This window comes from Macaca nemestrina, chromosome 7 (genome assembly GCF_043159975.1).
Source record: "Macaca nemestrina isolate mMacNem1 chromosome 7, mMacNem.hap1, whole genome shotgun sequence".
NCBI lineage: Eukaryota > Metazoa > Chordata > Mammalia > Primates > Cercopithecidae > Macaca > Macaca nemestrina.
Genome location: NC_092131.1, coordinates 19,020,617 through 19,047,113, shown reverse-complemented (window position 1 = coordinate 19,047,113; position 26,497 = coordinate 19,020,617). Strand labels below are relative to the sequence as shown.

Here is a 26,497-nt window from a genome sequence, read left to right as displayed (position 1 = left end):
TCTGTAAATAGAAAACTATTCTTTAAAAAAGTTTATGTAGAACATCTGATTATATGCTAAAGAGTAAAAGATAAGGATCTATGAACTGAGATCTAGCATACTTTGTGAAACCGACCCTTTAAAAGGGCTTGTTTCTCTGTGCTTCACTTTCTCTAGTAGGGTTGAAAATCACTTATATAGTAATCTGCTTAAAGTGTACCAGAAAACAAAAAGACCCTGTGAAATACTGAGCCCAATTGTCAATTGTTGGCATGTGCATTCTTAAAAATTTGACACTTAGAAACCGTGGGCTGCTTCATTAGGACTTTTAGGGAAATTACATTTCTACCGGCAGTTCCAGGGCAACACAAATAGACCAATGACAATACACTTAACTATAACAATCACAATCCTGGTAATTACTGGCTTCCAAAATACAACAATTCGAGAAAGACTGCTTAGTAGAGAAGAAAAGGTAACAATAAATTTCTTAGTTTAGAAGCATAAGGTTCATTTTAATATCTATGAAAAATATAAATATGTGGATTAAATACAATGTCTAATGTTTTCTCAGACCCCAGTAGTTTGAGAAAAGCCTACCTGGATTTAGCTGGTCACATCTATTTTCAAAACCGTTGCCATTAAGCATATTTGTCATCTGTGCAAATTTCTAGAGAAAAGTCAGAATTGTTTTTGAAGAAATCACTCTGCACAAGTAAACACTTGCCAAACAGCAAGTGCCAGGAGACGGTGTTTCTTTTTAAAAATTATTATTTTTTGCACACATTATCTAGTTTGGTAAAACTGTCACCAATTTACAATCCGGAATCACCATGTGAGTCAAATTAACAAACGTATTAGCAACTTGTAGTCAATCAGATTGCTCCCTAACTCAATGCAATTTTAATAATTTCTCTTCTCTGAGTCTATCTCAGTTTCTCATCTGTAAAATGAGTAAAAGCAAGTCCTTTGCAGTTCAGACGTTGAGATTCGGTGGGAAGGACCTCGAGAAATAGAGTGGAGAATTTCAGGATTTAGGGCTTTAGGTCTTGATAGGTGGGATGGTACGGTGGAAGCTGTTTACTTGTTTGTGTTTCTAGAATCAGAAGGTAAAGCGAGAGGGACAGAAACGAGCGAATGGAAGTAGGACAGACACCGGACAGAGATCAACTCGGGACTTTTCTGGACCTGCTGGGCCTGCAGAGCATTCGGTTGCTAGGCAACTGCGCCTCCTGGGAGGGCGGAGAACCCCCCCCCCCCCCCAGGGGCAGGTGTCTAAGTCACTACCTTTTTGTTTAGCCGCGGTGGTTTCTTCTCAAAATTAATGAAACCTGTAGCCTTTAAAAGTACACAATTTTTTGCAACCAAGTTTAGTCAAGCCCTGTAGCCGAGTTCTGCTTGAGGTGGTTTTTCTTTTTCCTGTTCTCAGGCGCGCTGCAGACACCTCTCGGGCAAGGCCCCAGCCGTCGCGGGTTGCCGGGCAGAGCCTGACGCCGCCAGCTCCTCGCTCCCCGCCCACCGCTCTCCTAGAGCGCTGGGCCTTCGCTGGCCGCACCGGCAGTCATGGGCTCGGAGATGGAGCCGCTGCTCCTGGCCTGGAGCTATTTCAGGCGCAGGAAGTTCCAGCTCTGCGCCGATCTGTGCACGCAGATGCTGGAGAAGTCCCCTTATGACCAGGTACCGGCCAGCTCCCGTCAGCCTGTGCATCCTGACGCTGAGGCTGCGGGGTCTGGGGCATATTCCGGCCCTGGGTGGGGAGGCCGGGGAGGAAGGCCCGAGGCGGGGCTGACCGTTCGGCCCTCGGAGGCGCCCGGAGCGAGACCTTGTGGAGCTGTGGCTAGCGGGTCCGCTGTCCACCACGCCCACAGGGATAGCAAGTTCTGTGCCATGACCGCCCCCTCCTCACAATCTTCAGCCTCCCCTCCCCTACGTGTCCCAGAGTGAGAGCCCTGAATTTTACTTTGACGAGGAACTTTGATAATTCATTTCTACTTGCATATTGATGGGCTTTAAACTCTCAGCGTGTGCGTTATTAATTTCTAAACAATATGCATAAACGAAGATCTGTGACTCTCCACCTCCTGTTAACATAGCTGCATTTTTCCTTTTGGATGTGATCCTCCCACTTCAGCTTTAGACTGTTGTCCAAGAGTGAAGGAGGCCATCAGTTTAGCTTGAGGCAAATATGCAAGTTAGAGGAATGAGAATCTAGGAGGGAGAAAGATACGTTCATTATTTAAAAAATTACCTGGACAAGGGAAGCTATAATTGTAGGAGGAAGAAATGGGAAAGAAAGGCTCCTTACAAGAAGGAATGATGGCACTGATAAAAACAGAACTTAAATAAACTAAAGTAATGTGTATAGCGACTGGAAAAGGTGGTATACAATGTACGTGAGTGGTACAATTCTGGTGGGCAGGTAGCTCCTGTAATAGGCAAAAAAGGAGAAAATGGGAGAACAGAAGTAGCGCTGTGGCAGTTTGTCAGTGCTTTTAGTAAATGCGGAATATACCTACATAGTTCTAGTTCCCTAGCTTTTCCTCTAGTGGTGTTGCCTTGGAGATGTTAGAAAAAATGGAAAATTGAAGGGAGTTACAAAAGCGGAGGCCTGAGTGTGAATGCTGTTACTAGGCTCTGCCTTAGCTCCCAGCAAATGGATGATGGATGATAACCTGCTGAGATGAATATTTTGTCCTTCAGATAGTACATCTCTCTTAGAACAGCCTACGTTAGTGGTAATGCAAAGCTAGGTTCTGTTGTTAGTTCGCATCAGTTAATAGGACTATGTTTCTGTAGACAAGCATTTGTCCAAGTTTTTTTTTTTTTTTTTTTTTTTTTCTGAGATGGAGTCTCGCTCTGTCACCCAAGCTGGAGTGCAGCGGCGTGATCTCGGATCTCTGTAACCTCCGGCTCCTGGGTTCAAGCGATTCTCCTGCCTCAGACTCCCAAGTAGCTGGGACTACAGGTGCGTGCCACCACTCCCGGCTAATTTTTTGTATTTTTAGTAGAGATGGGATTTCACCGTGTTAGCCAGGGTGGTCTCGAACTCCTGACCTCGTGATCCGTCCGCCTCGGCCTCCCAAAGGGTTGGGATTACAGGCGTGAGCCACCACGCCCGTCCCCCAAGTGTGTTTTTTGGCATAGTAATCTCACAGATATTGCTTTAAAAAATACACAATCAAATATGTTTGGTATTCGTGACAAAATATTGATCCCTTTACATTGGTACAACAGAAACTTGTTAAGAACCTTTGATGTGGCCGGGCGCGGTGGCTCACGCCTGTAATCCCAGCACTTTGGGAGGCCGAGGTGGGCGGATCACGAGGTCAGGAATCTGATCGAGACCATCCTGGCTAACACGGTGAAACCCCGTCTCTAGTAAAAATACCAAAAAAATTAGCCAGGCCTGGTGGCGGGCGCCTGTAGTCCTAGCTACAGGCTGAGGTAGGAGAATGGAGTGAACCCAAGAGGCGGAGCTTGCAGTCAGTCGAGATCGCGCCACTGCACTGCAGCCTGGGCGACAGAGCGAGACTCGTCTCAAAAAAAAAAAGAAACTTTGATGTGCCAGACATTGTTCTAGGCAAAACGGTTTGCAGGAACATTATGTGCTGTTTTCATTTTTCCATTGAGTTCGGGTAGTTTTCATTCTGTGTTCCACAAAACAGTAGTCCCAAGAGCTGTTCAGTGAGAAGTTTCCTCATTAAATACATTTGGGAAATGTGTGTTCCTTCTTGGAGATTCAGGATGTACCCTAAAGGCTCTGAGTAGTTTTGAAGAAAAGGAAACTAGTTTTGCCTATTTTTGATTAATGCAAATAATTAAATAGTTCTGAAACTTATTTGACCACCGGATTCCTTTTTTTTTTGGCCCAGGGAAAGGGTCAAATATCTTCACTGTTATCGTGGGAAGATGTTGGTACATTGGGAAATGTAGGCGAAGCAGCAGTATTTTTATTAACAGTTAAGACCCTCTAATCTTGAGTTCATAGTGACATTCAGTATTGCACCAATGAATTGAGATATCAGGACTTTATATGTATTCATCTCAATGACCTTTCCTTGAGTGCTTACTACAGATTGTGTATCTCTTATTCGATATGTGACCAGACCTGAATAGAAGTTTCAAAAAAAAGTTATTGTTTTATTTTTATGAGCAAGGGTTGATATGTTCAGCTCCAATAAATATCAGAGTAGGTCTAAGAGAATCAGTACCAGATCTGGAGGAAACTTGATATTATTTTCCTTTCTAATCATTTTTATGTGTTTTATTTGTTTATTTGTTTTGTTGAGGTAGTTTATTATGGTTGAACGGTATATATTGCCAGAATAATGAGTAGCATTTTACCAGGAATAGACGTTTAACTTGATGTTATGTTACCAAAGTTGGATTTTGATACTAGGTAGGGCTATTGAAAAGTTTACTGGGCTTACTCATGTTAGTCGTTCTTTGACCTAACTTTAAACACTGTACTGTTATTACTCTATGTTTTTCGTAGCACCAGTTTCTGTATTTTGCACCCAGTTGTTATTTCATGTTGGAAATATTTCCCAGAATGATTTTTCCCAAGCTTGAAGAAATCCTGCCTTTTTCTTAATTAAAAAAATTAATATTTATGTTAGAGTGTTGACACGATTAATGAAAAGCTTTAGGAAGGAAGCTTAAGGAAGTTCCTTTGATTACAAGCTTGAAAATTCTCTTTCCTTAGAAAATGACTCCAAGATGGCAAGTCTGTATGGTATCCCAAGCACCTGACGCAGTCAGGCACACAGGGGCCCTTATTATGTATTTGCTGAATGAGTGCATCAGTCATGTTCGTATACAGGTTTTGATGGAGTTGTTCATATGTGCCAGCTTCCCCTCTATGAAGATCATCCTAGTTGCCTGATCATCTTTGTCTTCCCCTGCCCCATCCTTAATTCTCAGCACCATAGGTTCTTCAATGGACACTTACTTTTTCAAATAAATATAATTTCCTTATGGGCATTCTTAATTCTTGTTTTGAGGGTCAGTTTTTAAAAATCAGCTTTTAAAATTCCTCCTGGGTTCCTCCAGGAGAGTGTTTCTAATAGTAATGATCATCATTGCTATTTCTTACAGTGCTTTCATTGTTTCAGTGGAGGAAGTTAAATGATGGAGAGATTCACCATCTATGAAAAGCTAACAGAAATGTGACCAGAGCGGGAGTAGATGGTCCTCTGCTCTGCAGTTAACTGGTTCACCTTCATGCCCCTTTAGCCTCCTGGGCATTTACTGAGGTTTCCACATTTGAGAGTACTTTTCCTCTGTAACTGTTTGAATTACTGTTCTGTGCCACCAAACTGATTATAGTATGGAGTGACTTTGAAACTCCTGGACACATAGAGGAGCCCAGAAATTAAAATATTTCTTCTGAGTGCCAAATGGATTCGTTTTTGCTCTTACATTTTCCCCTCGCCCTTACAAAAGATATATTTTGTTTTTAATAATGTCATTTTTCACTTTTGGTTTTGTTTATTTTTCTCCCAGATGAGTAAAACCTCTCAAAAATGATTTGTTATTTGTTAATCTTTTTATAAGCTGGTCCAGGGAGCTTCAAAAAGAACATTTTGGTCCTGATACATTAGCATACTGAGATGAAGCCCACCTCTAAGACTATTTTGTATGCATTTATTTCGCCTTTAAGGGATACTGTTTTGGTGTAGAATCATCAAAAGTCTTGAATTATTGCCTTGTATTTTCTATTAGGATTTCTGGATTTTATTTTTGATAGTCAGGCTAGCCAGAGAGGTATGATGTACCACGCAATAGCTTGTTTCTTCAGAGTAACACATTTTAATTTGGCTACAAAAGAACTGAAGGGTAGATTAAATATAATAATATGGTGTTTGGTAATGGGGAATTGTTCTTGAAGAACATGGGTTCTCAACTGCTTTTTCTAGATGCAGAATAGTGAGGGACAGAGGCCAGCCAGGATCTGTAAGCATGAAGGGTATTAAAGTTCAGATCTGTTAAGAATAAAGAAAGAAAGATAACTGATTAATTTATTATAATTTCCCTTTTTTGATTAAATATAGTAGGAATAACCAATTCATAGAGAAGCTTTATCTTTTTCAAAGTGTTCTTTAAATTGTGACTGAAAAAGTGGTTAAAAGTTGTAAGATATAAAAAGAGGAAATGCAAAACAGTCCTCTCCGTACAGCACTGTGACCTAGAGGGAACGTTTGCTTCTGCGGCTCATGTTGATCGTCATCCTGATTAGTTGCTTAATCTGTTTACTGTTCTTTGTGTTCCATATGTCAGATTCATGGCTTTAAATAAAACCAGTCCTGGTTTTTAGCTCCATTATAATTAAACAGTTAATAAAACGTGAAGGTTTTTCAGGCCGTGGGATTTTTAAAAGACAATATGCTTTCATTAATGGGGTAGGTGTCTGGTAGATTTTCAGATTATTGAAATCGGTGATTCTGAGGTTGGGACCCATGAACTGTGTGTCAGAATGGGAGAAAGACTTTTTTCTAACTTACATTCTCGCTTTGCCCCAATCTCTGCTTATAATGAGAGATGTTACAGAGAGGAGGGGGTTATTATTGTAAATGGTTTGAAGGAGGAGAAATGGCTGAAAATGACTGGCTTAGATGAAAGATATGAAACCAGGGCTCCCCAATGAGCTATATGTGAGTAGTTGGTTGAGACGGTGATCTGGTGATCCAAGCCAAAGAACATGTCGTGTGATTATCTAATTGGTTTCCTCTTTGGGGCCATGGAGACTTAGCCAGACTTAATCCTTTGATTGTATACACTGTGGGGCAGGTCATTTTATGAATTTGTATTCCTGCTGACTTACACAGATTACACTCCCACTTGGCTGCGTGGTCACTAGATCTCTCTAACCTTCTGAAATCCATCAATTCCTCTATTCTCTTAAACTTTTTCGCCCTTCTTTTATTACTAAATTTTGAATAATGACTTGGCAATTTAAGCATGGAGCTGAGGAGACTCATTAGCCAGCATAAGTACTGGTGGTAATTAGAAAGTTGCATTCAGAATTATCTGGAGATTTAATTCCCTAAAGTAACAGAAACAAGCTAAGAAAATGCTGAACCTTAGGGTGGAAGGAAGGAAGCAAACAGATGTGACTTGAAGTTGATGCTAATAGGTATTTTCTCATTCTAGGAAGTGGCACTCTACTTTCCATGTCCTGTTACCTACTTTGAGGGAGAGTCAGAGGAAGTTTTAATTTGATCTTCCATCAGTTCTGTGTTCTGAAAGGGGGAGTAATAGATGGTTTGGTGCTTCTGTTAAGCTTATACTTGAAAAAGTATGATAATATATGTGAAAGAACTCTAAAAGTTGTGAAGTTTTCTTAAAAACGCAAGGTTTTATTATTAGTCCTTAAGATTCTCCTGTGAGGTGGGTACTATTGCTTTAATTTGAGAAGGTAATGTAGATTATATGACTTTGTCAAGGTCATGCAGCTAAGTGGCTCCCTGAGGATCACGCCTAGCCCACGTCTTCTGACTCTACAGCAAAGCCTGGAGCTTTCTGCTCAACTGCGTTGATACCCGTATAAATCGCTTGCTAGAATAAGTGAAGCTGCATGGGTGGATTAATTTAAATCACAAGACTATGACTGAGAGAGACCCAAAGAGGAAAGGCTCAGTGATTTTTTAAAAAGAGTTTTCCCCTATCTCCAAATTAAAACATTCCGACTCTTTTCCTTCATAGTCCTGCTCCTGATGGATCTCCAGAGATCCATGCCTGTCCTTGGTCTCTCCACATCCTACGGTAGTCTGTGTTCCATCCTTGCTGTCATCCCACATACTCAGCAGAGTCCTGCTCTGGACCCAGAGTGTCTAGGTTCAAATACTGCCTCTATATCTTTGAGGTAAGAGACCAACAGGACTTGTCTTCTGGTCACAACACTGCTGACCAAAACAGGATCTGGTCTAGACAGGATAAAGTGAAGAAACCAGCAGATGGCAAGGAAAGTGACCCCTCGCTGCCCTCACTGCTCATCAGCAGAACACCCTCCCACCAGCTGCCATGACAGTTTAAAAGTGCCATGGCAATGACCCAGAAGTTACCACCCCTTTCCATGGCAACAACCCATAAGTTACTGCCCCTTTCCTAGAAAGTTCTAAATAACCTGTTCCCTAATTTGCATTGGCCCACCCCTTAATTTGCATATAATTAAAAGTGGGTTTTCATGAGTATAAACAGAGTTGCCAAAAGCCCATAGTTGCTGATTCTGGCCACACTGCCTATGAGTTAGCCCTACTCTGCAAGGAGCAGTACCAGCCAATAAAAGTGCTATCTAATACCACTGACTCACCCTACAATTACTTCCGTGGCAAAGCCAAGTACCCTCCTGGGCTAAGCCCCAATTTTGGGGCTCACAGGTCCTGCAACACCTTGCTCTCAGAGTGTTCTCATTTGTAAATGGTGATGATAATATACCTGTATCTCAGAGGGTTGTTATAAGGCTCATGAACATGTGGTAAGTGATTAAAAAAAGTTAGCTGCTATTGTCTGTACACTTACAGATATTTGCATGCAGGATTCTGTCATCTATATTTTTCTTAAAGGATTGCTGGGAATCTGGAAAGCATTTGTGAGGAAGATGTCCAGTGAAATGGATGGTGAAAGGATGTTGAATATAGTTCACAAATCATTGGCACTCAATAATTTCCAGAATAATCTCCCCCTTCTCTGACTCTCTCACCTTCCGTGTCTTCTGCTTTTCTTTTGTTCACCTAAGTCACCTGTGTTTGACCATAATGTGAGTACAGTGTTTGACACATTGTACTGTAATTTAGATGCCTCCCTGACTAGAATGTTGTGAAATTAATGTGTTCTCGGCCTTGTACCCACATAGGCCTGGTCTCCATTTTCCATCAACGCAATCCCTCACCTGTCTCTGCACCTCCCTGCTCATGAGGCCTCTCATTTTCTCCTCTGACCTTCATGTTGATGATTTCCCATAATTTCCCTGCATACTCTTCATCCAAATGATCAGCCCTAAATGTATCCCTGAAGGCCAGAAGAACAAGACAGAGAGATCGTGAAGACCTTCCTCAGTGAGCAGAAATCCTCTGAGGCTGAACTGGTGGTTTCATTTTGTGTCACTGGAGGAATCTACCTGCCCTTGGCAAATCACAGCATCCAGTTTCAGTGGCTTCTGTCTCCTTTAGCTGTTTTTTCCTTTTCAAGCATTGTCTACAATCACCTCCAGTAAACTTTCTCCCCCAGTTTTCTTAATGTATTGGATTTATCTTGTATCTCTCCTAAACTTTACCTTTCATTCCTGCCTTATTATGTCCAACTCTTTTTTTTTTTTTTTTAAATCTCCAAGAGGCACTGGCAAGAAGGAGCACTTGATTCCCTCAACCGTTTGTATGACCTTAAATTACTTAACGTCTCTGAATTTGTTTCCTTATCTATAAAGTAGATAATAATACTTCCCTGCTTTCCTCAGATGGTTGTTATGAGACTCAAATGAGATGATGGGCTATAGAGATATGTATACAAGTAAACAGAAGAAAGAAAGAACGCCTTACTTCTTTCATCTGGCATGTCATTCCCTGGATTGGTGTGTTTCCTTAAGTTTGGATTGTGTTTAGGAAATCTGTACTTTTTCCACATCCTTGGTAGGCGCACTGGAGTTGAAAACCTCCAATTGCTATGTGTTCTCTAGTTGCTGTTTTGTGTTCGGTTCAGTTGATTGCCACATCTTCTGTAACTCCCATCCTTTAGGGCCCTCATATTCTAGCCTAACTTAACCTTTTCCTCTCATGTTCCTACCATTTTGTCATGTTAAATAAATTGCCTGTCCTTGCATGGTGACCATATGGTTTGCACATTGCTTGTAAGAGTAATATATTCTTTAAAAATATTTGAGGTGTTCTTTTTGGATTTAGAGCTGTAGAAAGCAAGGATCTTCTTTCCTTTTTCTGTTTCTTAGTACTTTCCCCAGTAAAACAGATTAAGTACTCAACAGATGCTGCTGACTAGACAGACATATAAGTGTAGATGTTTTATAAATAAATTTGTTATAAGTCTGATTTTTTTAAACCAATGGATTTCTATTTAATTTGTACAGAAAAACCCAGATGCTGAATTTATCAGCATCTGACACTAATGCATATTGTGTAGTTTATTTATAAACATTTCTTGGAGGATATTATTGTCAGAATTAACTTATTTTTAGTCATGAATCCCATTGTATTTATGAGGAATACAAGGGTTTGTATTGTGTGGATTTTCCTTCTTCTCTTTAAGGGATTAAAGTCTGAATGTTTTAACCACCATGAACTTACTTTTGAATAAAAGGAGATATTTCCTTGGTATAGTTATGAAATTATTCTTAATTTCTGATATATTGTGTGTTCATTAAATAAGTAGTTAAAGTATCTTCTCTTTGCACTTTGATTGAGGTTAGATCAATTAGAATTTTCCGATCATTGAAAATTTAGCATTCTTCAATGTGTATTCATTTTACACAACTCTTGAGAACACTTCTGTAGGAAGACTAAAGTTAATTTTTTGGATTTTTATTGAATGAGTTAGAGTTCACCTACAAATACTTGACTGGTCATTAAGACTTTTTATTTTAGAAACTGTATTTCTTAAAACTGTTTACTGCCTTCTTAATGCTTTCCAGGAACCAGATCCTGAATTGCCAGTGCATCAGGTAAAGAAAGGTTTAGCTGCAACCTTTAGATTAGAGAATTCTTTAATTGCTATTGCTTAGTTGTTGCTATAGATTAGAAAATCTGCTGTATATCTTCCTGTGGGTTTATAAAATTAGCCATATCTCTCAGACATCTGTGCCTTCTTATGTAAATAAATGATTATATTTTCAATACTTTTGTGTATATTGATAGCCTTGTAGAACTAATAATGCGCTCTATTCATTGGGATTTGGAGCTTAAATGGAAATGACCAAGATGGATTAGAAGGATAAGAAAAATAAAGAAGGAGGTGAGGGAAACCAAGGGCTTAGAAAGGGAGTAGGAGAGTCAGTGGAATGACAAATGTCTGAAAGACTATGATGGATGGGATGGCATGTCTTGAGTCAAGGGTGGACTCTGCTTGAGAAGGTCTTGGTTTTAACTGACCTGGTGGCTCTAAGAGGGAGGAGCCTGCCACGGTGAGGGAGAAAGGAAAGGACACTGCCCAGACAGTCACATTGACCAAATCAGTTTGGGTAAGGATGGGAGGCAGCTAGAGGCTTGCTAACTGGATAAGACATAAGGGAATGAATTGAGAGGAAGCCCTAGGAGAGAGGAGGGGACACCTGGCCAGTGATACTTTTAGTCCAAGAGAGTTGCCAGTGAGTCTGGGACTAAGGAGAGAAGTTGTGCAGAGTTATAAATCAGAGAGCTTAAATGTCGCCATGTGTTTGCCCTGCCAAGGGAGATGGAATGTTAACAGGGTTTCTTTAGGTAAATAAAAGACTTGAACCTTATTAAGTGTTCGTATGAGTAATCAGCAAACTTTTTAGAATATTAAGCAGTTTACAAAGTACTCTTATGGAGGCTTGTGTAGTATTAAACACACACTGTAAATAGGTTAATATGTGGCACTGTGTTCTTTAAAAGGCTGACGTTTGTCTTTTGAATGTTCATAATCTTGATTTTCAAACTGATAGATGGGGCAAAACTATTTTTTTTGCATAATATTGGTACAGATCATTCAAGAAGGATCAAAGTTATAAATACTATGGATTTTGTTTTCAGGAAATTTGGAAGATTTTGATTAAAATTTAAAACATCAAAAATTTGCATTGCAGGAATGGTTTTAAAACTATAAATGGCATTTAAGAGCTTTAAACTAGCACAGGGACTTCATGAAAAATCTGTATTTGGCATTATTTTCCAGTTCTGTTTGTATAGACTTAATTATCCACTGTATGATGATACAAAAGGGAACAAGGCTGACTAGATTCTTTTGGCCTTACTATTTACACTTTTGGAATTTCTTATTTTTGCACATTGTTACAACTTCAAAAGGAATGAGGCTATATACAATAACAGTTCAGTATCTTGTGCCTAAGTTTTCATTTTCATAGAGTAGGCAGAGTGTCAATAGTTACTGAGTCTTATGATGTTTAAATCAGGTCAGACAGACTGTTCCTTTCATAGCCTTATTCTAATAATAACCTAAAATTGTTTCTTACATGCTTTAAACTACTGGCCTTGCATTCTGTATTAAGAGTAACAGAATAATTTAAACATGCTTTGCTCAGTCAGCAGAGTTTTAAGCCCTTCATATGTTTATTTTTATAACTAAAACTGAACTAATGTCACAGTGGATGGAATGAGTGAGTCAATATTTTCCTGATGTTTGCTGGCAAGTATCTGCCTCAGGAGTAATGTCCTGTAGACTAACTCAGTTGGTGAATGAGATGGGATTGTGTTTCACAGATATAAAGGGAAAAATTGATATGATTATTCATTTGGTTTGGGAGAATCTGTGCTTTTCCCTTACAAAACAGAGTTCCTAAAGCGTCAATTCTTATTTTTATTGATATTATGGTGCTTCTAATACATAAATATTTAAATAAATTTGCATAAACTATTTTTTTAAACTGTGTGACCCTCCCATTTATTAATAAGTAAACATATCTGATAAGGCAACTTTATATTTTTGTTTAGTTTCAAGGGGTAGTTTGGAGTTACTGTGTGTGCTTTGTTATTCATTTTATTTTAATCACTGATTAGTTTTAAAGTTTTTTTGGCTTTTTTTTTTAAAGCAGGCAGAGGATTTTAGGGCTGTAAAACATACTTGGCTTGTTTCCAAAGTAAAAAAAAAAAATTATTTTTTTTAAAGCCAAAGCTCCATCTGCTGTTTTCATTAAAATCTCAAGAATTGTTCACATTGCCAGGAGCAGTTCTTTGAAAACAGTCTGATGTTTAATCAAGCAGTGATATGTGATTTTCAAGGTCATTTTTTGTTAGAACAGAAGAGAACTTAGGAAGATTAATTTTCTCAAACACTGATAAAATTTAAAATTGAATAACAATGTGAGTAGATTTTATTCTAGAGCTTTAAATATCAAAAATTCATACCATTGTTTCTTAAGAATTATATTTTAGAAATTAAATTAATATTTATTTATCTCTTTGAAAGAGTGGATTCTTATGGAATAAAATTTAGAAAGAGATTTCTAGCCTTGGCGCAGTGGCTCACACCTGTAAACTCAGCACTTTAGGAGGCCAAGGCAGGAGGATCACTTGAGGCCAGGAGTTCAAGACCAGCCAGGGCAACAAAGTGAGATCCCATCTCTGCAAACAAACAAACAAACAAAGCTGGGTTTGGTAGTACACATCTGTAGTCCTAGCTACTCTGGAACCTGAGACCTGAGGTGGGAGGTGGAAGGATTACCTGAACTGTGGAGGTTGAGGCTGCACCACTGCATTCCAGCCTGGGAGACAGGGTGAGAGCCTTTCTCAAAAAAACATTCCTATTTGACTTTGATTTCGGAAGTATTTATTCATATTGCAGGGAAGGAAGAGTGGATTTTCTTTTCTATATTTTGCTTAGCCTAATATAAAAAATCTGTAACTCTTTAATATTTAAGAGGTCAGTTGGGAGATGGATGTCAAGAATCATGATGGATTGGACTATGAAATAACAATATGAACTTGAAAATAGTTAAAAATAAAATATATTAATAACCAACTATATAAATGCTAAATGCTACTATAATGATAAAACTTGATGTTTAAAAGTTGACTTAAGGCCGGGTGTGATGGCGCACGCCTATAATCTAAGCACTTTGGGAAGCCAAAGAGGGTGGATCACTTGAGGTCAGGAGTTCAAGACAAGCCTAACCAACATGGTGAAACCCCATCTCTACTAAAAATACAGAAAATTAGCTGGGCGTGGTGGCATGTGCCTGTAATCCCAGCTATTTGGGAGGCTGAGGCAGGAGAATCACTTGAACCCAGGAAGCGGAGGTTACAGTGAGCTGAGATCGTGCCATTATACTCCAGCTTGGGCAACAAGAGCAAAACTCTGTCTCAAAAAGTAAATTAATAAATAAATAAACAAGCTTGATTTAGGTAGGACTCCAAATCATAGTTCTGAAGCCTCATTAGCTTCTCATTATCAGGATAAAAATTTACATACCTCACTGTGGCATACAGGATCCATCACCTGGCTCCTGACTTTTTCTCTGACCTCTTCCCTGATTCTTCAATTCTCCTAGAGTTTCCAAACATGCCATAGGCTCTCTAGCTAGCCTGCCTATTGTCCACTTTGCCTGTCCACTGGTCCTAGTTCTTCACTTCTACCCTTCCTTCCACTCCCAGGTAGCTGGACACATTTCCTCTGTTCTATCACACACTTCTTTTTGTTTTTCATTTTTGTTATTATATTTTTCTCATTACATGGAAATTCTTTTCAGTTAGAGCTAGGACTCTGATTTACTCCTCTTTGTATACCCAGGATGTAGCATGCAGTAGATGCTCCCTAGTAATACGGCAGTAACAAGCAGAGCTCATGTGGTGCTTTGCTGTTCCAGCAGAAAATGCTGCAGTCCTTCTTACCCACCAGAGAGTGCTGAGCAAAGAATGCTCTTTTGAAAAATCAAAGCTGTCAGATACTTGCAGGGCAGTATGACCTGTAGAGATTTAATATAAATCAGTATTGCCTATTTCCATCTTTAGAGTTAAATTAGAACATAAGTCCAAGCCATTGAGGACTTCCGCAACGCCTGGGAGCAGTTGTATACATATGGTATTGTTCCTGATCTTTGATGAGTGAAAACCTGAGATTTTTTTTCTATACTTTGGTGGCTCTCACAGTTCCAATTGGAGTTCCAGTAGGAATTTAAAAAAAATTTTTTTACAAATAAGTTAGTTTTTTGAGTCCATATTCTACTCATCCAATTGTGTTAAATTCATACATAACATTTGAAACACTTTGTTCTAAATTTTTAAATAATCCAGTAAACCTCAAGCAGAAAAGTGCAAGCCAAAAGCTAATCATCTAACCAAATGTAATTTCACTTTGGGAACCTAAATATGTTGTAGAGGCAGCCATCTTTATCCTCATTAAAATGAACGCATGACGTTATTCTTTTTTTTTTTCTTTTTAAAAAAATGTTCATAGCGTGCATTCCAATTACTTGAGCTCACAAAAGGATCTCTGCTTTCCAACTTCTATAAAATCACACACTTGTCACCTGTCATTTCATCCAATAGGTGATGTATTCAGGGAAATTACGATCCGTGTTTTAATCTTCTCATGTTTCCTTCTCAGAACCTAGCCTGATGGTATTTCATTAGGGGGTGCTCAATGAATATACATACTGAATGCATCTTGAGTTCTTTATGTGGGAACTTTCTGGACCTCCTGTAGCTCTCACCTGTTCCTTTCCAGTCCCTTGGCCTTCACTGAGCCTGCTTCACAGCCATATATTCCTAGTATACTGAGCCTAATCCCTCCCCAAATTTCCTTTGCTGCTACTTCCTTTAGGCTCTAGAGTCACTTCTGTGCTGCAGCTTCAAGAGTTGCCTTCTTTTCAAATCCTCCACAGGACACCAAGCTTTATTGTTTTCTGCCTCTATTCTGTAGTAAAGGAAAGGTAGACATTTCAGATAAAATAATTTCATATGTTTAATAAGAAATTTAATTGTGTACATGTTTACATTGAATTTTTCAAAGTAAAGCAAGGCTGATAAAATATTTTCCAGTTATATTTCTTAATTACCTTTTCCCTTTTTTTCATTATCTAGCAGGTTTTCTACTGACTAGATCACAAAGCAACCAGTGTTGTTTCATTATTGAAATTGGGTAAATTGATCTTAGTTCAGTTCAACTAACATTTCTTGAATACCTACTGTCTACAAAAACCACAGATATTATGGAAAATTCCAAAGTGAACAAGGTATAAAAGCTTGCATTCTGGGGACGGAAGAGCTAACATATACCCAAATAAATAGAGTGTTTTTCAAATATAGTTAAGTGGGCAATAATAGAGGCATAAAGAGAACTCTCTGTGAGAAAGACAAGAGCGTGTAATAGGTTTAGAACTGGAACCTCAGGGAAGGCTTTATAATAAAGGACTTGACCTTGAAGGAGGAAGGCAGAAAGAACAATGTGGTTGTAGCTTTATTCATTTGTTTTCCAATTACTATTTTAGTAAAATTTTCTCTAAAGATCTATCTTTTTATTTCTAAAAAGGGGTGTTAGAAGACTACCAGGTAATTACTCCACTTTTATTTACTGTGTAATTGATGCATGGGTTGTTTCTTCATTAATAATAATGCCTTCTTGTATTAGTTTTTGACATGGCCCTTTAAATTAGAATAACGTAGCAAGAGGTGAACATGTTTAATACAAAATGAAATAACAACAATGAAGGATGGCTATTCTATAAGCCGTGTAGTATTTCTAATGCTATTTTAATGTGTGTTTTATTTATCCATGGTTTTTAGGCAGCTTGGATCTTAAAAGCAAGAGCACTAACAGAAATGGTGTACATAGATGAAATTGATGTAGATCAGGAGGGAATTGCAGAAATGATGCTGGATGAAAATGCTATTGCTCAAGTTCCACGTAAGTATTGGGTTTTCAGTTAAGTTAATGAAATACCATTAAGAGGAAGAATACTATGTATAAGAGGGATATATGTATATACCTATGTATTTCTACACTTTATATATATAAACATTATATACATGAAACAAAAATGATGAAAAAAAATTACTTTGAGTAAATAGTTTCTGTTCTGCCTTATAGTACAAAGGCTTTTTCCCCACAATTCAGTTATCTTAAACTTAAGGTATGAGATTGATGTATAACAATTTTCTAATACAAGCTATATTATGCATTTTAGAAATAATTTATATCTATGTTCAACTGCTGATCATATGGAAAAAATTTATAAAAATACATTCTATTTGAACTACTTGTCTAATATATCAGAATATTGTTTATCTGGGAAGTATCCAAACAACAGAGGTGTTCTAAGAGGACTTTAAAAAAAGATCCTTTGAAAACATCAGTTTATTGTTATAATTGAGCATGATTTGCTCTAAGTCATAATGTGAGGTAATGAGGTGATATGCTGGGCTGTGAGTGTCTGTTGGGATTGACCCAGAGGCACAGTCCCCAGCTTGCAGATATGGTGGTACAAATGGTATTGGATAAAGCCTGGTCCGAGTGCAGTGGTGTTTACAACTACTTGATCACAACCCATTATAGGTTTCTTTGTTCCTTCTCCACTCCCACTGCTTCACTTGACTAGCCTTAAAAAAATGGTATTGAATGATAACCAGGACATTCGGTGGTCTTGCTGGTAATTATAGTTCTCAGTCATTTATATCTTTTGGAAGGTAATAGCTATTTTAAACCTTCAAATAGAAATTGAGAAAAAAAATACATATTTTTATGTTAAAATGTCTTTCTTTACCATTATTTTGTTCTTTTAGAGTTAAAATATCTAAATTCTAGATATTGTGAATAAATTATGTTTTATTGGAAGAAGTTTATATGAGAAATAATTGAACTATGAGGATAGAACCATTATTTTGAACTTTGGAGCCTGTTAGTCTTGAGTTTAAATCCCAGCCCTACTAATAGGCTGACCTGTTTATTTAATTCTGTGAACCTTTGTTAAATGGGTTAATACTACCTGCTTTACAGACTTAGTGTGAAGATTAAATGTGATGACATAAGTAACATGATAGGTACTCATTAAATATTAGTCTAAAACACATTTCCCTAAAATATATTTCTTGCTATTAATGTCTTTTTCACCAGGCCAGCACAGTTCTGAAAACTGTATTAGCTTACAGTTTTTACAGATTAATTGATAATATATAAATTGAATTAGCCATCCTGTCTCCTAGGCCCTGGAACGTCTTTGAAACTCCCTGGAACTAATCAGACAGGAGGGCCTAGTCAGGCCGTTAGGTATGTACTTCTGCTTCGTATCCTCTGCCACTAAATGTTGATCAGACTGTATGAGAGAAAGTCTTTCCTCAAATGATCTTCTTTGTATTATAACAATTTATAATCTTCACAGGCCAGTCACACAAGCTGGAAGACCCATTACAGGTTTCCTCAGGCCCAGCACACAGAGTGGAAGGCCAGGCACTATGGAACAGGCCATCAGAACCCCCAGAACCGCCTACACAGCCCGCCCTATCACCAGCTCCTCCGGAAGATTTGTCAGGCTGGGAACGGTAAATTCTATCAGCTTTCCCATAGCCTTGTATGACTTTGGTATTACCAAAGTAGCTTTATACATTGGTACATCATTTTCCCCTGTTGTTATAGTGGAGAATTATATGGAAGATTTTTGAAGGTGGTTGTTTTTATTTTATGTTGCTTTTATATTTTTATGCATATTAAACTTGTTTATGTTTCAAGAGAAAGTTTCAGATCTCTTGTTCTATTGTTTTTCTTCTGTAGGCTTCCATGCTTACAAGTCCTGATGGACCATTTATAAATTTATCTAGACTGAATTTAACAAAATATTCCCAGAAACCTAAGTTGGCAAAGGTATGTACTTAAAATGATTTTGAGTTATAAAGTAATATTACATGTATGATGATAATGACAAATTAGAAAATGAATAAAAACTTGTGAAGGAAAGGCCGTCTTTATTGAAGTGGAAATGTTTAATATGTAAAATTACTCTTAGTCTTTGAGTTAATTGAGTTAAGAAAAGTCAGTCAGAAATAAAGTACATATACCATTATTATAGGAAATTCTTTTCCCTTGATAAAGAGTAGTAATTTATAACAAAGAAAGCAGTTATGCAGCAGCATCTTTATAGAATGAAGCTTAAGAAGTCATCTGTATATGTACGTATTTTTTTCTTTTTTAGCTTGGACTATTCTCAGAGAAATAATTTTCTATCCTTGTAGCTTTTTAGGACTGTCAAAAATGATAAAAATTATGTACTCTTAATTAGTAATTTATCAGGCATCTCAATAGGGATTACTCAAACCACATAGCGGCATGCCAACTACATTAGTAATTATTACTACTCAAAGATTAAGTGCTCCTTCAAATTAAAGAGAAAATGAGAGGCGGAGGGAGAGAGAGAAAGGGAAAGAGAAGGAGAGGAAGAAAAAGAGAAAGAGAAAAATAAAGGAAGGTGTCCATGACCTTTTCAGTATATAAACCTTGAGGGTGAGCTTGCAATAATTCAGAGACAGGAGCACTTATCTTCCGGAAACTGGTTTAAGCCTAGCTCAGGTTTTTAGCTGAAATCTCTGAGCATAAGTGCTGAGGTCATTCCTAATCTCAGTTCTAATGGTGTTTAACATACGTGTTTACTAAATACCAAACACTAGAGAAAATTAAAATGGACACTAGCTGAACAGACTTAAGTTTAAGTCTGAAAAAAAGATGCCATTTGGTAGACAGGGAATTAGCCAATAATAATGCTGCTGATTTTTTTTCTTAAATTCTTGTTTGGCAGCAATCCAGTTGACTTCATTTAGTAAAATTGTAAAGCTATCCTTACTTCCCTTTCTTTTATGAGAGTGGAGTATTGAAAGCAACTCACATGGAATATCTGGTTCCCGACCATTTAAGGCCACTTACTTGAAGGGACTGTCTGCCTGGTTGATACCATTGCTATATTTTGACCAGAGAGTCTGTCAATGGAAGCATTTTTCTCAATTAAATTAAGATGCATCCAGGACAGACCTGGTCTGTTACTAGATTTAGCCTGAACTAGATTTTGTGCTTTTTTAGTATGTCGTAGAAATAATGCCAGGTTTTCCTGTCTTTGGCCCTGAGCTTGCCTTGACCCACCAGGACTCATTTTTAATATAGGCATATTGCTTGGGGTGTCTAGGGTGACCCTATGACACTGTCTTTGATGCTATAACATCCTTTTCATGGCAGTGGTAGCACCAACTGCATTCTTAACTTTTCTTTCTTTATAACAGAAAAAATGGAGGGATTGTTATAGGTTCCTTTTTTTTTTTTTTTTTAAAGAAAGGCCTTGTCTTCATTTTTTAAAAAAATTGGTTGCCTCCAAGTCTTCTTTGTTAGTAACCTTGATATCTTCTAGGGATGTTAGCCTCTTTGCAAGTGGTATTATGGAAAGTGGTATGATGGTATTATGGAAAAAGGTAATGCCAATAAGAGTAAATGCTTATTTGTTTAGAGGAGTTGAGTGAAATATTGGAAATAAGTGTTCTTAGCCCTGGCTGTCCATGCAAGTTATCTGAGGGCTTTAAAACATATAAGATCAGGCCTTTGCCATCCCCCCCACTTTGATTTAATTTAAGTGGTCTGATCTGCGCCCCACCACCAGGTGTTCCCAATGTCCAGCTTGGCCGAGTAGCATCCTGCTAAAGAAACCTGAATATTCTGAATCATAGAGTTACTATAAATACCATCTAAGGAGAAATAGCTTTAAAAATTAAGCAAAAAACACCTCGCTTTACCCTTGTACTCTACTTTGTTTCAGTAGAAACTTCCAGTTTTTTTATGTCTAAATTGTCCTTATTAATATCATAATCACTGTATAATATATGTAGAGAGTGTAAAGAATTGTCTCCATCTGTTTTACGACAATCCTGAAGTTGGTCTTTAAGAAATAAACTTTTCATTTGTCTTTCTAATAAAATATATAATATGAAAAAAATGTTTAATTCTTTGAGCATTCTAGTTTGTAGTCTGTTAAAACCAGAATCAGTTGTAAATAGTAATATTTTAAAATGAGTGATTGTAACAAAAGATGGATAAGCCCTTTTATCTATAAATCCAAGGCTTTAGAGTGCTTTTGTTAACATAAAATTTAAAAAACATCTAATGTATTTTTGACACTTTTTTCTTCACAGGCCTTGTTTGAGTATATCTTTCATCATGAAAATGATGTTAAGACTGTAAGTTTTGAATTCATGCTATTTTCTTTTGAAATTTTTCTGACTTTGTAAGTCTAGATTCTGAAATATTCTTTTTCTGACCTTATAAACAGATGAAATTATTAAAGATTGAAGAATTATTAATACTTTAAAATCCACCCTCCGTTTCAGTGGGAAAATGTGTATAAATACACAAGCGATAAGAACTATACCTAGTTCATAGAGTATGTAGATCTCCAATACATGGGAAGATACAGATAATTGAGAATACTGCATGACGTGCTTGTGTTAAAGTTATAGTTTTTATGCTAATGGTATTGTTGATCAATTTATTTCCTTAATCCATATAGTATATTCTAGGTTTACTAATGCACGTATTTCTGTTATTTTTGTGGTGTGTCCTTTTCCCCTGTCTTTAACATTTTGTGATCAAAGATTTCAAACATACAAAAGTAGAGGGAATCATCTTCATGGCCTCTTAACAGAGAATTTTAAAGTTATATGCGTATGACTTCTCAAATTTTTTTGATTTTTGCATGCTTATATGCAAATGAACACAAGCGGAACAACTTTGGTCAAATGTAGTTCATTCTACAGTGTCTGATTGCATGTTTTCTCATTTTCCTATTAGTTTCAGGAAAAAGGCTTTATATCCATATATTAAGCAAAAAATAAAAATGTTTTCCTTAATTGTGTTTTCTTTTTTTCTTCTTCTTTTTATTTTGAGACAGAGTCTCACTCTGTCACCCAGGCTGGAATGCAGTGGCATTATCATGGGTCACTGCAGCCTTGACTTCCCAGGCTCAGGCGATCCTCCCGTCTCAGCCTCCCAAGTAACTTTGACCACAGGCATGTGACACCATGCCTAGCTAAAAAAAAAAAAAAAAAAAAAAAAAAAAAAAAAAATTATCTATAGAGACATGCTCTCCCTATGTTGCCCAGGCTGGTCTTGAATTCCTGGCCTTAAGTGATCCTCCTGCCTCAGCCTCCCAAAGTGCTGGGATTTCAGGTATGAGCCACCATAACCATCCCTTAATTGTGTTTTTTATGTGTCAACCACTAGCTATACACTAGGAGACCTAACAAAAAATATGATACTTTTCCCTGCCTCTACAAGCCATGTAATCTAGCCGAAGAAATAAAATGGACATAAATGAAATAATTAAAGAGGTAACTGTCAAACTGTGAAGTTGTTACCAAGTAGGAAAAGGAAAAATTCAGAAGGGATGATATTAGTAAAGATCCATAAAATAAGTAGGATGTATGGAAAGGAGGAAAAAGAAATGTAAAGAAAGGGCAAAAATAAGAATAAGATATGGAATGATCAATAAATAGGCCTTATCCTAGAAAATAGGAGTTCCACAGAGACATTTTAAAGAAGGAAGTGACAGAACTTGATGATAGATTTGATATGGGGAACAAAGGAAAGACAGACAGGTCAAATCTGCCTCCTAAAGATGCTGTGAGAAGAGTGACAGTTTTATTAGCAGAAATGGGATAATTAGGGAAGGAAGTCAGTTTGTGAAGAAGCTGACTAAGTGACTTGAAGGCATTTTGAGTTTGAAATGACAAAAGACTATCTAAGTGGAGATACCATTGCATGTGTTGGGAGATGTGACATTGAAATCTAGGGGACAGCCTGGGCCACATATACAGAATGCGGTGTTCATAGATGTGGTTATATAGGGAAAAAAAAATATGAAGGTTGGGACAACTGAGAAACCATGCACATTTCTGGAAACGAAAGTCAGCCATCTTAACTTCATAAAAAGCTGGTGAGAGGCTTTCAGCATGATGATATATAAAATTATGTGGTCAAACTGTAATTAAAAAGCATTAGAATGCTGTTCCATTTCATAAACTAGTAAATCTTGAATGACTAAAGTATCGTAAAGTGATACTCTTATATTTGAAAGATTAATGCATATCAGGGGAATCTATTCTTTCATCCAATATATGTTTGAACCACAGTTCCAGCCCTGAGATCACACAGTGAAACAAGCAGGCAAAGTCTCTGCTCTTTTAGAGATAATATTCTGGTTGGGCAAGGAATAGAAACAAATAAACTTTAAAATGTATGAAGTCTCATGGGCTAATGAGTACTGTAACAACAAAGAAGCAGGAAAACAGGTAAGGGAATAAATAATGACATCGGGGAGGATGCTATTTTGGATGGAGTGGGGAGTGGGTATTGAAGTCACTCTGAACAGAAAACATGTGGCTCAGTGGCTGAATTCCAGCACTTTGGGAGGCCGAGGCAGGTGTATCACGTGAGCCCAGGAGTTCGAGACCAGCCTAGGCAACGTGGTAAAACCCTGTCTCTACAAAAAATACAAAAGTTAGCCAGGCGTGGTGGCACGTGCTTGTAGTCCCAGCTGCTCTAGAGGGGTAGAGCTGTAGTCCCGGCTACTCTGGGAGGATCACCTGAACCCAGGGAGGTCGAGGCTGCAGTGAGCCATGATCATGCCACTGCACTGCAGCTTGGGTGACAGAGTGAGACTCTGTGTCAAAAATAAAAAGAAAGAAAAGAAAACATTTCAACAGACACCTGAATGAAGGGGGACAGGAACCACATCATTATGTGTAGGAAGGGCATTTTCAAAGAGCTTTAATGTAAAGGCCCTGAGTAGAAGCATGCTTGGGTTGCCTGAGGAACAGCAAGAAGGCCAGTGTGGCTGAGTGAGGCCTGTGAGGAGGAAGAGTTGTTGGTGATGAGTTCAGAAGCTAGACAGATCATAAGCCATTTGTAGGTCATGGCAACAGTGTTTTTCATTAATAGATTCATCTTGAGGATGTAGTTCTACATCTTGGAATTTACCCATTCTTATTGAGGAATAAAAATCACATTGAAAAAAATGTAAGATTTATTCCCTGCACTACTACACTTAATGTTCTAAAGATTCTAAGGATTAGCAGACTTTAATTTTTACATATTATGTTAGTATCCTAGTTCTTCATGCATATGGACTTAACAAAATTTGATTTTAAACAGATAGAGTAGTAACATTTAAACTTTTTATTTTAAGCAGCAAAATCCTTTTCTTCAAGTGAAATCTTATCTAGACCCTAATATGTAAAACAGACAAAAGTCGAGCTACTTGAATTATAGCAGGGCTAGCAAACTTAGAACATATCCATCAGCCCTCCTCCTTGCTCCTCCCACCCCATGATCTTCTACCTCTCAAATATTAGGGCTCTTGGGTAATTCCTATATTAGGCTCTGTTTCTAAATTACCTGGGGAATTATTAAATAAGGACTTCTGGATCTGTGCTAGACTTCCTGAGTCAGAATCCTCAAGGGTACATCTGGCAAATCTGTTGTTAATAAAAGCTCTGCAGGCAATGCCAATTTTCAGGCAGGATTGGAAAATGCTGCTGTAGAATATAGTAGTTTAAAAACCAATGATTAATAGAAGGGTGTAATGCCAGGTGTTCCCGTGTAGTAAAATAGACCTGGGGAATACTAGCAGAACTCAAAAACCAGAGCTGCCTATAGCAAACAAAATAAGAGGAGGTGTGTTACCTGTCTCAATGAAAGAAATCAGCAAATGAAGAGAAAAGAGACAACAAACATGACTCAAATATATCTCATTAACACGGAGGTGATAGTAAAAACTATTGAGAACTGGAGTCCCCATTTATAAATTATATATTTTTATTCTTGGTAACAGTGACTCTCTTAAAACACCAAAATCAAGCAAAATTGTTGAACAAAATTGTTGACTCTTTTTGAAATCCATCTTTATAATTCGTTAAATGGCACTCGAGAAAATTTGGGGACTTTGTTTTAGATATTTATTCAATGAAGAATTTAAAAAATTTAAACTAGCAAACAATAGGGTATTTCATAAATTTGGTTGGATTTGTGAAACAATCACAAAGGAAAAAGACTCACTGATGCGTATGTGTAATCCCTATCTAGTGGACAGAAACAAAATCAGAAGTAAAAGGGCAATAGAAGGGGGAATTACATACATGAAGCATGATTTTGAAATATTGGTATTTATCATGTATAAAAAAAGCTGATCTTGGCTGGGTGCAGTGGTTCCCACCTGTAATCCCAACACTATGGGAGGCTGAGGTGGGTGGATCACCTGAGGTCAGGAGTTTGAGACAAGCCTGGCCAGCGTGGTGAAACTCTGTCTCTACTAAAAATACAAAAATTAGCCGGGCGCGGTGGCGGGCGCCTGTAATCCCAGCTACTCAGGAGGCTGAGGCAGGAGAATCGCTTGAACCCGGGAGGCGGAGTTTGCAATGAGCCCAGATCACGCCATTGCACTTCAGCCTGGGCAACAAGAGCGAAACTCCATCTCAAAAAAAAAAAAAAAAAAGCTTGATCTTAATTTTTGAAAAATTTTTATGAAAATAGAAATGACCCAAAACCAGACAACTTACATTAGAAAAAATGCTGGTAAATAAGCACATTAGAGGTGTACTTTCCTAATAACAACAAAAATGTAAAATAAAGAGGCTTTGGCCTTTGAGTTTTATATTTATGAAATTAGAAAAAAAATCCTGGGGGAGAGTACATTAGATAGCCATAAAGATATTTCCTCAATTTGTTTCTATAATTTCACTTCTCAGGAGATTGCAGGAAAAAGTAATGTGCTGTATTTGCAATGGTGTTCATTGCAGCTTTAGGTATAGTGGCAAAACTGCTGGGAAAACAACCTAAATGTTTAATAATAGGGAATGAGTTTGGTAAATTATAATAAATAGCATAATGGAATCTTATGTAGCCATTAAAAACCATAATTATAAACACTAGGCAGAAACATGAAAAGTGTTTATTTTACAATGTTAAGCCAAAAGTATGCCATTTAGTATGTTAAACAGAAGTATAACTCTAAAAATATTTTGTATTTATGACAGATACTAGAAGGTATTACTTAAACATTAAAATGGTAGTATTTTGAGGTTAAGATGCATTCATTCCACAAATATTTGTTGAACACCTATGTTGTACCTCATGGTACTAATGGAGATTAAGTCTAATTTTACCTTTGTTTTAAAATTTTTCAACAGTAATGTTATAGTAACTTTACATTTATAAAATGACTTATAAATTAGGGGCAATAATATGTTAAAATGCTGCCGATTTGTACTCTGCTTGTGATTTTCATCTGCTTACCCCCCATATACATACATTTTTGTACAACATAAAATGGAGCAATTTGTTTTGTTAGTATTTGGTGAAAAACACAAATTGTTCCTTTGTTTTCCATTTTATTTACTAATTCATATATTGATATATGCAGTGATTATTCTTTAAACAATAATGATTGGGTTGTGTATATCAGTACTTTGATGGGTGCTAGCGGTGCTGAGTCGGACAGATGTCTTGTTCCATTTCTCACTCTGGTATGGTCTTGCCACATAATAGTGCTGTTGTGGATCAGGTTGTTCCATTAAAATGTCATTCTTGCTTTTACCAGAAATGTTATCTTCTGAATGGAAGAAGGATTTAGATAATGAGTATAAAGCATGTATTTTTATATCTTACATATATTTTGTAACTTTAGCTGGAAAAAGAAAAAAGGAATTCTGTTTTTTTAACATGTTAAGAAATCAGAGGTGTTTTTATATTTAGATTCCTTGGGTGGCCTCCAAATTTCTCTTTAAAGAAAGTATTTCACACAAATACAGAGACTACTATAGACCAATATAAGAAATACCTTGAAATGGTGTTTAAATAT

General features: G+C 37.4%; 2 protein-coding genes across 9 annotated transcripts in view; one reads left to right on the top strand and one right to left on the bottom strand.

Moving 5' to 3' along the window:
- LOC105467670 (EMAP like 5) overlaps positions 1 to 1,195 on the bottom strand; it is a 220,783-nt gene extending 219,588 nt beyond the window's left edge. Inside the window, exon 1 of the mRNA XM_071099741.1 lies at positions 580 to 1,195. The gene's annotated coding sequence lies outside the window, so the exon portion shown is untranslated. The remainder of the gene's footprint in view (positions 1 to 579) is intronic.
- The window catches only part of LOC105467577 (tetratricopeptide repeat domain 8), a 58,892-nt gene that overhangs the window by 356 nt on the left and 32,039 nt on the right, over positions 1 to 26,497 (top strand). For 2 of the 8 annotated variants that reach the window (XM_071099755.1, XM_011717287.3), the window contains exons 1-7: positions 1,471 to 1,656; positions 10,619 to 10,648; positions 16,404 to 16,524; positions 17,820 to 17,883; positions 17,996 to 18,155; positions 18,385 to 18,474; positions 20,778 to 20,822. In XM_071099755.1, coding sequence (XP_070955856.1) covers positions 1,543 to 1,656; positions 10,619 to 10,648; positions 16,404 to 16,524; positions 17,820 to 17,883; positions 17,996 to 18,155; positions 18,385 to 18,474; positions 20,778 to 20,822 — 624 coding nt within the window. In that variant the 5' untranslated portion in view covers positions 1,471 to 1,542. Of the gene's footprint in view, positions 1 to 1,407; positions 1,657 to 10,618; positions 10,649 to 16,403; positions 16,525 to 17,819; positions 17,884 to 17,995; positions 18,156 to 18,384; positions 18,475 to 20,777; positions 20,823 to 23,580; positions 23,659 to 26,497 lie in introns of those variants that run through there. The other 6 variants (XM_011717288.3, XM_011717290.2, XM_011717285.2 and 3 more) reach the window with 6 other exon arrangements.